This window comes from Physcomitrium patens, chromosome 19 (assembly GCF_059467195.1).
Source record: "Physcomitrium patens ecotype Gransden chromosome 19, ASM5946719v1, whole genome shotgun sequence".
NCBI classification, from domain to species: Eukaryota; Viridiplantae; Streptophyta; class Bryopsida; order Funariales; family Funariaceae; genus Physcomitrium; species Physcomitrium patens.
In genome coordinates this window covers 15,348,677-15,360,224 of record NC_143428.1, presented here as the reverse complement: position 1 = coordinate 15,360,224, position 11,548 = coordinate 15,348,677, and the positions used below count along the sequence as shown (strand labels likewise).

The following is an 11,548-nucleotide window of genomic DNA, read 5'->3' as shown; positions in this document are numbered from 1 at the left end:
ATGCCCTTCCTATTAGATGTCTTGCTTATATCTAAAATTGGTGTTTACTTAATATTAAAACCAATACAACCAATTGAAAAGCAACTACAATATTTGACAGATAATTTGATTTCAAATGCAATACCTGCACAAATTTCTTCACATCATTCTTATAATTATTTATCAAGTAATAACCTTGAAGAATGGCCCACCTCTAATGTAAGAAATAACATGTCAATTACTGTACCAATTACTACAAAATTAAAGTCAACATCACCTTTAATTTTAGATACAATATCATCCTAATAAACCGCAAGTTTTTTATAGATAGTGCCAATGATAATTTGATTAATCTATTGTTTTAATTGGCTTTCAGATTACTTTGTAAGATTGTTGACTCTACTTGAAATCAAGCCAACCATATTTTTAAAGGCTACAGCTTAATTAAGTTAGATTCTAGTAATGATTAAAGAGATTAAATCCATCCAAAAGAATCAAACATGGCTTCTCATATCTCTACCACCAAGTAAGTTTACAATCTCAATAAAATATGTGCATAAGAAAAAATTGAATACATATGGCATGTTACAAAAAAAATAAATGTTTATTTAGTAGAAAGAGATTTTGAATAATAAGAAGAGAAGACTATAAAGAAATATTTGTATAAATACTTAATTGAGCAATTATTAAGGCAATAGTTTCTATTGGTCTTCAAAACCCCTAAAAGTTATGTTATTTGGATGTAAAAATAACTTTCTTACTTAGAAATATAAGAAAAAGAAAATTATATTATTCAATCTTAAGGTTTTGAAGTATTGAAAAAAGAACGTTTAGTGTATAGATTAAAAAAGGCTTTATGTGAATTGAAACAACTACTATATGCATGATACAAAAAAAATAGATTCATATTAAAAGATTATAGGTTTCGAATAAGAAATAGGTGACTATAACTTATACTCAAGAGCCAAAGGAGGTATAGATATTCTGATCACATTTTATATAGATGATTTCTTAATGATTGATAGTTGCACAGCCAATATATGTGTTTTAAAAATTTACTTTATGAAAAATTCAAAATGTCTAAGCTCTTAAAAAGAGTCATCACTTTATATCAAAAATTAGAATGCGTACAAGTTTAGGAGAGAATCTTTATAATCCAAAGGTCGTATATTCAAAGCATCTTAGAAACCTTTGGCATAAAAGATTGTTTCCTAGTAGCAACATCAAACAAGAGAAGAGAAAATTAAAATTAGACATAGAGAAGAAGAGGTTGACTCAACATAATTCAAAAGCATTGTAAAAAAAATCTATACTTTACATGTATGCAATCTAATATACAATTTGCAATTGGAGTAGTTAGTAAATTTATAGTGTGACCAAAAAAGTGACATCTACTTACATTTAAAAAAATACTACAATACATCAAAACTATACAAGATTTTGACAACTTGTAGTACAATGACTATAAACCTCAACTTTTATGATATGTAGACTTAAATTGGATGGGTGACTTAGATCAGATTTATTCCACCACTATGCTTGTATTTAATATTGGAATATCATCTATCTCATGACTCTCAAAAAAATAACCCACAATGGCACTATCATCATCAAAGGCAAAATATAGAGCTCTATTAGATGCATCAAGAAAAACTTTGTCGCTTACTATTCTTCTTCAAGATTTATACGTCAATATCGAACAACCTATCAACATCTATTATGACAATGCCAAAAGCATCAAGATAGCAAAAACCCTAGGTATGAATTGACACACTAGATACTTGTAGAACATTACCATTTTACAAGAAAAAAGATAAAATCTAGAGATATTGATCTTAAATATGTTTTAATTCTAGAACATGTGGCAAATATATTCACTAAGCCACTAAGGTGCTATTGTATTGTAGTTGCTAATAGTATAAAAAAAATAATTAAAACATATATTATAATTATAAGTCTTAATGTAGATTAGAGTCGTAGTAAGTAATTTTAAAGAGATTTGTTATAAGAAAATTTATTTGGAGATTTATCTATTTTGATTATAGTATTTATATTATGTAGGATTTAGATATTTAATATAAAGCTTAAGAAAAGGTTGGAGTCTAAAGATGAAAGTCTAAACTAGTAAGAGGCCTATTGGGAGGGATAAAAGCAAGGTATGGTTAGATGAAGGCAAGGAATAAGAATCTTCATCCCTATTGGTCGACGGCCATGCCCAATGGACTTCAAAGAGGGTGCTTGAGGCCTTATTAGGGATTGGGGTTTCTCTTTTGAGGCCATTTGAACTTTGGATGCTAGGATCAATAAGTTTAGGTTTTTGGATATGGATTAGGTACAAATTTTGTGTGATTTGGAGTTTTTATGAAGGAGTTAAGGTATCAATTTCATACCTATTGTCACTCTTTGGAATATAACATACGCTTACAGAGAGCAATGATGGATCAGCAACTAGAGTTAGAGAGATTATTTTTTTGGCTACACTTTTTATATACTTTTTGATGAATTTGGAGTTTGAATAAAGAAGTTATAAAGAGTTGAAGTCAATGCATCCAAATCAAAGGTAGTAAGTGAGTGATTTTGTTCATAGTAATGGTTGGAGCCATATCTTGAGTTTTTGGACGAATTTTTGGCTCAAATCTCTTGGAGAAGATAGATTATTGTGTTAAAAAGCTATATATTTAAATTTTGTGGCATTTGAGTGCTTAATTTGTAAAATATAAAGAAAATTTTACATAGGTGTATAAAGTCAAGGATTTAAAGCAAATAGTAGGATTTTCAAGACATCTCAAGATCTGCAATGAATTTGCAATTGAAAATTCTTGCAGTAGTTGTTAGAAGTACATCAGTACTTCATGTAAAATTTGAGTGTGTTTGAACGGTCCAATTGAAAGATATGAGTTTTTGAAGTTTGGAAATAATACTCCATAAAGATATATAAAGATTTAGAAATTTTTATTATATTTTGGGTGTTTTTGGAAACTTAAGACTTACATGTTTGGTGTAATTACTCCTAAAAGTGACATATATACAAAAAATTGGTCTTTCTTATCTCAAGGCTTGATTGAACAATTAGTGATAGCCAAGAGCCTAATACTTTTTTAAAGCAAATTCTCTCTACCTTGGCATATTGGTGCTTCCACTGAGAAAGCCTTAAGGTACTAATTATATCAACAAGTTAAAATAGAGGATCAAAATCCTAGGTTTGCATTACCAAGTGGGATGGATGCCCATGATTTGTTTAGGGAATTTGCTCAATTTATAGAAGAAAGGCTAGAGAGAAGGATAGAAATACCACCAAAGCTTTACAAGTAGTGGTGGATAAAATTGGAAGGTTTGATGGGAGGAACATCACTAAATTCTACATGATTTTTACATGTGAAATGGAGGTGCATTAAATTTCAAAAATCAAGATGATTACCACCTTTGATTTGGCAATGGTACCAAAAATCAGAGAGAGGGTGTAAGAGTTACATAGTAAGGCTATATTGTAAATGAAATTTGAAGAACTTTTAAAAGATAAATTTTTTGAAGAAGATTCAAAAAGAATGACAAAACAAACTTTTTTTGGAATGGATTGAGCAAAGGCAAGGGAATCAAATGGCTCTAAATAAATTAATCAAAGAATTTGAGACTAAGTTTGGGCAATTAATATGGTAAGAAAGGGAGCTCTTAGAAACAAGGAAAATTGGATTATTCTTATAACCAGCTGATGAATACTTAGAAGACAAGGTGCTCTTTTATCTAGTAGAAAAGGCATTTGAGAGTGGTTTTACAAATAATTGGAGGCTAATAAAGGAGACGATGGAACTTTTGGCTAAGCAACAGAAGATTAAGACTCGTGGTTCAATATCAAGGTTGGAACCAGGGTCTACATTTCAAAATCTAGTATCACTTCAAAAGGTAATTAAGACTATAAAGGATCATATTCTTGAAGAATTAATCAAAGGCATACAAGATTTGAGGGTAGAAATGATTGAGTTAAAGAAATCCTAGATAGCAAGTTCATCAAAGACAATTAAAGGATCAAAAGGATTTGCAGAGAGATATATGTGGTGTGACAATTCAAACCACAAGCATGAACCATTGAATAGGGTCACAATATGTAAAGATTGCCCTTGTAGAAAAGAAGCGACTATCACATTTCCAAGACTAAGAACCATTGAAGATAAAAGTTGATTGTTAGACAAGGTATTCACCACCAAGACAACAACCTATACTTGCATTAATGCCTGAAACATATGATATTTCAAACATTTTATCAGCCACTAAAGATGCAAGAAATGAGATTCAAAAGGGCACAAATTGCCAACAAGAGAGCTTAAAACTATCACAAAAATATTGCCAATATTTAAAAAAAAAAAAACTACAAGTTATTGTTTTTCTTTAAAACTTGGACTAAAGCAAAGAATTTTATTAGAGAACTATTACAAACTTGTTGCAAGCCATCCATTGCTTTGAAATCACATAAGACTCACACTCGAACTAATAAGAGAATGTTGGTATTTTTTGAGTTGTATTTTCATCATAATAGAGACTAGTGTTTCTTCAGTTATAAGTTTTAAATATATAATGTTTAGTCTTTATAACTTAGAACTATCTATAAAGAACAAAGTCTCAAAGACTGTCACAAAGATGAGATTATTGTAGCCTTAGGAGTGAGAGGGGATAATTAGCAATCAGGAGATGCATCCCTGTGACTGGACATCAATTCGGATATTAACAGTTATATATCTCATACAATGTAATATATATAAACATATATATTTGAATGATTCCTAACAAATGTTGTGAACTTCAAATTTGTTATTTATTGCTTGAAAAAATAATGAATTTTTTGCTGACGCATTTCCCAGGTATGGGATAAAAATAACCATACAAATAAGTTAATTTGAACCCAAAATGTAACACAGTTTGTTTTAAAGAAAATCAGTACATTTTTTATTACTCATAGATCCTTCTAGAGTATATTAAATTCAAAGTTAAAAGACTAAAACTATTGTGTTACCACTTGGAGGGTTATTTTTATCACAACTGTCAATACACAAATAAGACATGTTCATTAAATGAAATTACGAAAAGTTGTTTTGCAATCAATATTGTAGTCCTCATTATAGAAGAAATTAGCGTTAAGGCATTCACGGACATTACAATTTACTTACTGGGAAATGCCTACTTACCTGGTACAGGTATTTTTTAGATTATAATATTCATCAGAAGATCATAGATTATACAAATGACTCAGTGTGAATGGTTTCACAATACTAGTCAAATTAATGGGCAGCATTTATCTTTTTAAAAATTAGGTGGGTAACCTAAAATAAATTATAACAGAAGTCTAAGGCGTATTCTACAATATCAACCTTAGTATTAGCATCAGAAAGTCCAGGACAGGTACTTCAATTTGACAACGTATGAACGGAACTAATCATTCTGCTTTAAACATCGATTGGATAGAGAGCTACGTGTCATTATAATAGTTTTGTCGCATAAAGTGTTTCTTATCATGCAGGTTTTAATCAATGATGGACCTTAAGAGTTTGCTTTCAGTGTGTAAGAAGACATTGGATTTCGAATTCCAAGTTTTTTTCATTGTTACGCAAGTGACGTCAGAAATGCATTTGTACTACATTCACAACAGTATCCGGAATATTTTCTACGTTTCGCCCAGGTGTGCACCAGTGCTGCCCGACATGCATTTGCTCTTTAATGTTAAAGCGTCTCTGATCGTACACAATTTCCAGTTTCAGACCTTAAAAATCTTAAACACTGCATAGACTCTACTGCAATGGATATCATTGTGGCTCGTGCAGGGCCTGGAGTTAGTGAAACCATCACTGCCCAGCTTCAGGTCACTACACAGTAGAGAGCATGGAGAGTGTCCACACACGGTATACAACTGGTATTACAATGGCTAGCTTCACTAAGAGAAACCAAGCAAAAAACCATGATCGTGAACGCATTCATTCGCTTGTGGAGGCACATCTATGAGGAACAATCAATTCATCCTCCACAAATAAACCTCCAAGCCCATTTTAAAACCTCTGTGGTCTAGGACCTTAAGGTAAAATAATCATCTACGTTGGGCCAGAAACCGTCCCTCTATTGTCGTAATTCAGCTCTGACGTAGTCAGCATCCTCAGCTACAGCAATATCAACACTGGGCCTCAATTCTGCGCAGACAGCGATGGCCTGGTGAACCGGGTCTGCCCTGAAGCTCTCTAGAACATCCTTGTTAATGGGAGTTCCGTTATCTACTGCGGTGTAAGCCTGCAAAGATTGATCCAACCAAATTCCTCATTACAGGGCATCCACAGGAAACCAAACGAAAATCCACCGAAAAAGAGAAATATGGATATAATGATCAACTATGATCAATGTCAAACAACCCAAACACGACAACACGGACAATGACTCTAATTCAACATCAAAGAAAATGAAAACAAAGGTGATGCTCCCCAATCCCAAAATTGAGTAACGAAGGAAAAACTACTCTAAAATTATATACCTGCTGAGTCAAAATGTAATCAAATCGTGGCGCCCATTTGCGGGAACCGAGACGAGCAGTTGTTGAGCAGTTGTCCACCATGAAGGCTACACCACGGGCGTGCATGAAAGGGTTGAGAGAGTCAACAGCCTCAATCACACTTTCGTTAACCATCTCCGAGTACGAGTGCCCCTTCCTCCTCAAGACCTCAATCTATAAATAGCAATGACATATTAGAAAACTGATAGGACACAACATACTCAATTGCATTTCAAGATTAACTTCGAAGTTGTATACTCAGAACTTGAGGATCATTCAGCGTTAACAAACCTGGGCCATCATGAGTGCACAGTATACACCGGCAGTGAATGGGTGGAGTGGACCCATGTCACCCTTGGGTCGTGAAGCCCGAACTTTCTCACCAACTTGCCACATGCGGGTTCCATCGATCTTCCCCATAGGAAAAGCTGGCAGACCCTCTTTCTCCTATACACAGAAAAGAACTGATTAGCAGAGCACACATGACCATATACAACCCAGCAGGAAACATTCACCCCGTGATCAGAAAACGTATGGTTGCAGAATAGGTAGTATTAAAACACCTCTGAAGAGGCACAAGATCATATAGGCTTCAGGTGAATAAGAACTCACGGAAAATCTGCGACCAGCCAGTACGACGCTGCGGATCTCATTACCGGAAGCAACATCCTCGTAGCACTCATAGAGGATATCCATAGAGGGGTAGAAAGAAGCGCTGTAGGCTGCCTCAAACTCCTTCTTACCTTCCTCACTTAAAGCCTCGTAAACAGCCAAAATGCCCTACATAGCCACGAGTGGAATTTAATCACGGTATCGGGAACCTATATTTTGTAACCCGAGAGGTACAACAGCCAAGAAGTTCAATACACAATCTCAGAGAAGTGTCCAGTTGGACCGACCTTAGTTGAAATGATTTTGGAGATGACGCCAGTGATGCCCTCCACAGTGTTCTTGTAAGCATCCTCTTCAGACATACCCTGGGCAGTGTACCGCCTGAACAAAGATTCTACTATACCGTGCACAGCTCCCAGGAGAATACCTACATATTACACAAGAGTGTAAATTAGTAAAGGAAGTTCACACTGTCCAAACTGCCCCTAATTTCACATTTGATCAAACCAGTTAGCATTGAGGACAAGATAATGTACCTCTCTCTCCATAAATGTCGCTCTTGTACTCATCCTCGAGTGTAGTAGCGAAGGTGAAGGGCGAGCCCAAAGCGATGGACCAACCGAGAGCAACATCCGTGGCTCTTCCATCAACATCCTGAAACCCCAGGAATATAGCAATCCCAGAACAGTAAGATAAGCACCTGAAAGGATATGTCTAGTTCCGTTCGGTCTATGTTTTACTCGTTAAGGTAATGTACACGTTCATATTCAGTTCCACACTTTTTACTTGGAAAAAAGAAGCGCAAGCGCTCCATAAATTCTCTTAGCTGTCTACGCATACTTAAAACGATATTTTTTGTGACTATCCTTCCTATTTCCGAAAACCAACGGGCGTCATCATACCTGGTGCACAGCGAAACTGGCATTAATACCGGCCCCATTCACTTCTTTTCCCTGCACATACAAACGCCTAACGGAAGGTCCCATTCCCTTGGGACAAACAGCAATCACACTGATGTCATCAGGGAAGCTGTCTCCAACAGAGTTGAGGTGACCCAAGAGAAAGCCATGAGACAGACCCAGGACAGAATTGGGCTTCATGGCTTTGAATATTTCCTTGTAGTTGTCAGCCTGCAACTCGCCCGAGTGCACGATGAGATCACAGCACTCCACTATCACATTAGCACATATTTAGAATTTGACGGCAGATTCTAATGAACGCAATTCCCAATACATCCAAGCACCTGCAAGCTGGGAAATGTGTGAAAACCAAAATACTTCAATGATTGCTAACGCAAGTATTGTCGCAGGGCCATCACCTGTGCAGCGTCAGAAATGAGGAGCAGGACCAAATCACTCTCAGCCACTGTTTCAATAACATCACCCAAAGTTCCGGACTCTTCGGTGAAGCCGACCGACCTCGCATCCTCACAAGACTTGGAGCCCTTCCTCAATCCGATCTGAGACACAAGAAAAATGCACGAACTCAGTGACAAGTGCATTCCATACCTTGAATTCAAATGGCGATTCCAAATTCGCCTTATCATTGAAAAGCTAACCTATCCTTCTACTCGAATCAAAATTCGAATTGAAGCATCTTCAAATAGTCATGCAGGGGATAACCTTTACGACAATATCAGACTTGATTTCAGCCAGCGAGTCGCGAATGTTCATGGCTTGAGCAGGTCCCTGTAGAGCAAAAAACGACGGATTATAAAAAATAAGAGATCTGTAAACCTACAACTGTTCGAAAGCAGGGTTCGAAGAGACGAAAAGTCGAAGAAAGAGAACATCACAGGTATGCGACAGAATTTCCACAAGAAGCGTAATCTTATCGTACCTGCGATCCCCAGCCGATTACGCCAATTTTCTTGATCCCTGTAAGAGCCTTCGGCAGCAAATGGAACAGGTCCCGTCCACCTCGGACAATGTACTGCAAGACAGAAATAGACAGATAGCAGTATGATATCAGAAACTTGACAGAGTAAGAGAACTTTAAAATTTGAGAGATTATAAGAACAAACTAGACCCTGAGTAAAAAATTCGAGGGACTGCAATGCGCGGATTGCGGACCTTCAATCGATTATTGTATATTCGCCACATGCTAAGTTTTCGATATTAGGTAGTGAGGGTTACTTGATATTTAAAGTTAACGCTACCTGGAACTATATCATGAGAGTGGCCTCCCGCAACTACGCACAATATACAGGCCATTCAGTCCCATGACCCCAAACACTTAATTTAACAAGCCACGACTGAAACCACTACAACACGTCTCGACCCACATTCAACTAGGATATACACAAAGGCAGCACAATGTCTTGTCCACAGAACTCCAGCGCACTGAGAGTCGTTTCAGCTTCACGGTCAACCCACTAAAAACTCTGTTTCCATCCTAACTCACCTCATCACGGCCGGCAGGGGTAATCTTTTCCTTCTTAAAGATCTCAGTCTGAAACTCCACATCGACACCACGCACAGCAGGTGTAGCCACCATGTTGATAGACATAGCACCGCCCCGCCGCCAGCAAGGCACGGCGGCCACAGCATTCCTCAAGCTCTTCTCAAGTTTGGGAGCGAACGCCACAGACCTCAACCCTGCGAAGGAGGTCATCTTGGGGCCAGCGCTACCCAGCACCTCGGAGGAGCGGTGTGCCACAGATGAGGAGGGTGCGGCACAGTGGGAGAGAGTAACAGCGGCCATGGTGGAAAGCCCTGGATAACACACACACACACACTCGCGCTCTACAGAAGGAGGACGAGGGACCAGGAATGGGGAGAGGAGGAGAGCAGGGCCTCCACAACAGAGCGGAGGGATGCGAACAAACAGGGGCAGCGAAAAGACCTACGGCGCTGCTGCGGCAGGAATATATACACACGCACACACAGAGAGACACCCCCACACCCCCACTTTCTTTGAGGGTGCCCCTGCTAGGGTCGGGGTTTAAGCTCTGCCCTTCCCTGCCCTGCCGTGCCCGGTCTGCCCTGTGCTGCCCGGCAGGAGGCAGCCTTGTGGGCGGCTTGTCTAGTCACGTTGTGTTCGGGGCAGGATTTTGTTTCCACCTCGGGTATGGGTACCGTGCCCTATTCCCGATTTGGATATGGGGCACAAGCACCATGCCTGCCTGCATGACCCGCCTCTCTTGCAGGCAGGCTCATCTCCTTCACCTCCACCACCTCATTCAGAATAATATTATTAATTCCTTTTAATTTAATTTTATATAGATTGATATTCCCAAATAACACCTACAGTTTAGTTTTTCTTTTCTTTTACTTTCTTTTCTTCTTAACACAATTAAGGTATTGAAAAGACTCATTGATGCAATGAATATATATATATATATATATATATATTCAATTTAAAACATGATTCTTTTACACAAACTATATGTTTTGATTTACAAGGCCCTTTCAATATTTTTAATATTATAAATTCATATTACGTTCGCCTTTGATAAATAATGCAGTGTTATATTTAAGAAAAGTTGTATTTTAAGTGTAAACTAATGGAAGACATATATGAGAAATAATATATTTTTTGTTTTTAATTTATTTAAATAATAAATACTAAATATTTAAATGTCCAGAAACCCACACAAGACCAGTAAGAAAACAAAAAAATGTTCATATAATCGTTAACAATTCTTTTGGAATTTTTTCTTATATATATATATATATATATATATATATACATACATACATACATACATGCATACATACATACATTATCATGCTAATGTAGATTATCCTAGAAAACACAATAAATTATGCAATTTACACCTCAACAGCTCTTTACATTATGGAATATTTCAAATAAATCAACAAGAATTTTATTAATATTTATATGATTTATTATATTTTAAAAGATATTTTTAATTTAACAATATTATCATAGCTAATAAATTACATACTTTTTATAAATTATTTTTTAAAAAAAATTCTATTTCTTCTATCAAAAAATTTAGACTATTGTCATGAACCACCAATTTTAAACATATATTACATACAAAAAAGCATTATTTATTAATACATCTAATTATTATTTTTAAGACTAGAAATATTTCTTAATTCTTTGTAAGATTTGAATTTTCATCATTATTAAATCATTTATTAAGAACTTAATATAAGATTTTGTATATATCTAAGATACAAGAATGGTGCTATCTTATTGTATATCATGATTATTTTAAATCTAAAAATATTATCTTAAACAAATATTTAGATAAACACTATAAAACTATTTTTCAAACAAGAAGATGAATTATCTTATTAAGATTTTTTTTATTAAATTATTATGTATAAATTTTTTTTACAAATAAACAACTAATTTTATAGATGAAAGTAATTGAATCTTCAACTAAGTCATAATAGAATTAGTAAGGTGCCACTTATGTAATCATATCTAAGAATATTTCAAAAAAATTTAATAAAAAAA

The 11,548-nt window shown here is 35.7% G+C and overlaps 1 protein-coding gene across 1 annotated transcript; it reads right to left on the bottom strand.

Moving 5' to 3' along the window:
* Positions 1 to 5,661: 5,661 nt before the first annotated feature.
* LOC112296085 (ketol-acid reductoisomerase, chloroplastic) lies at positions 5,662 to 9,945 on the bottom strand. Its single transcript, XM_024548231.3, has 11 exons — positions 9,518 to 9,945; positions 8,954 to 9,046; positions 8,737 to 8,802; positions 8,433 to 8,573; positions 8,017 to 8,244; positions 7,651 to 7,768; positions 7,402 to 7,541; positions 7,115 to 7,282; positions 6,794 to 6,949; positions 6,485 to 6,676; positions 5,662 to 6,246 (listed from the first exon to the last, which is right to left on the bottom strand). The coding sequence occupies exons 1-11, from the start codon at positions 9,815 to 9,817 to the stop codon at positions 6,079 to 6,081; spliced, it is 1,770 nt and encodes a 589-aa protein (XP_024403999.1). The 5' UTR covers positions 9,818 to 9,945; the 3' UTR covers positions 5,662 to 6,078.
* Positions 9,946 to 11,548: the final 1,603 nt, after the last annotated feature.

What these genes read in the sequence shown, in the direction of transcription:
- LOC112296085 (XM_024548231.3), bottom strand. Translation starts at nt 9,817, where the DNA reads ATGGCCGCTGTTACTCTCTCCCACTGTGCCGCACCCTCCTCATCTGTG. An exon ending in CGACATTTATGGAGAGAGAG is followed by an intron (nt 7,542 to 7,650) that starts GTACATTATCTT and finishes TGTAATATGTAG; the next exon opens with GTATTCTCCTGGGAGCTGTG. An exon ending in TGGCTGGTCGCAGATTTTCC is followed by an intron (nt 6,950 to 7,114) that starts GTGAGTTCTTAT and finishes TTCTGTGTATAG; the next exon opens with GAGAAAGAGGGTCTGCCAGC.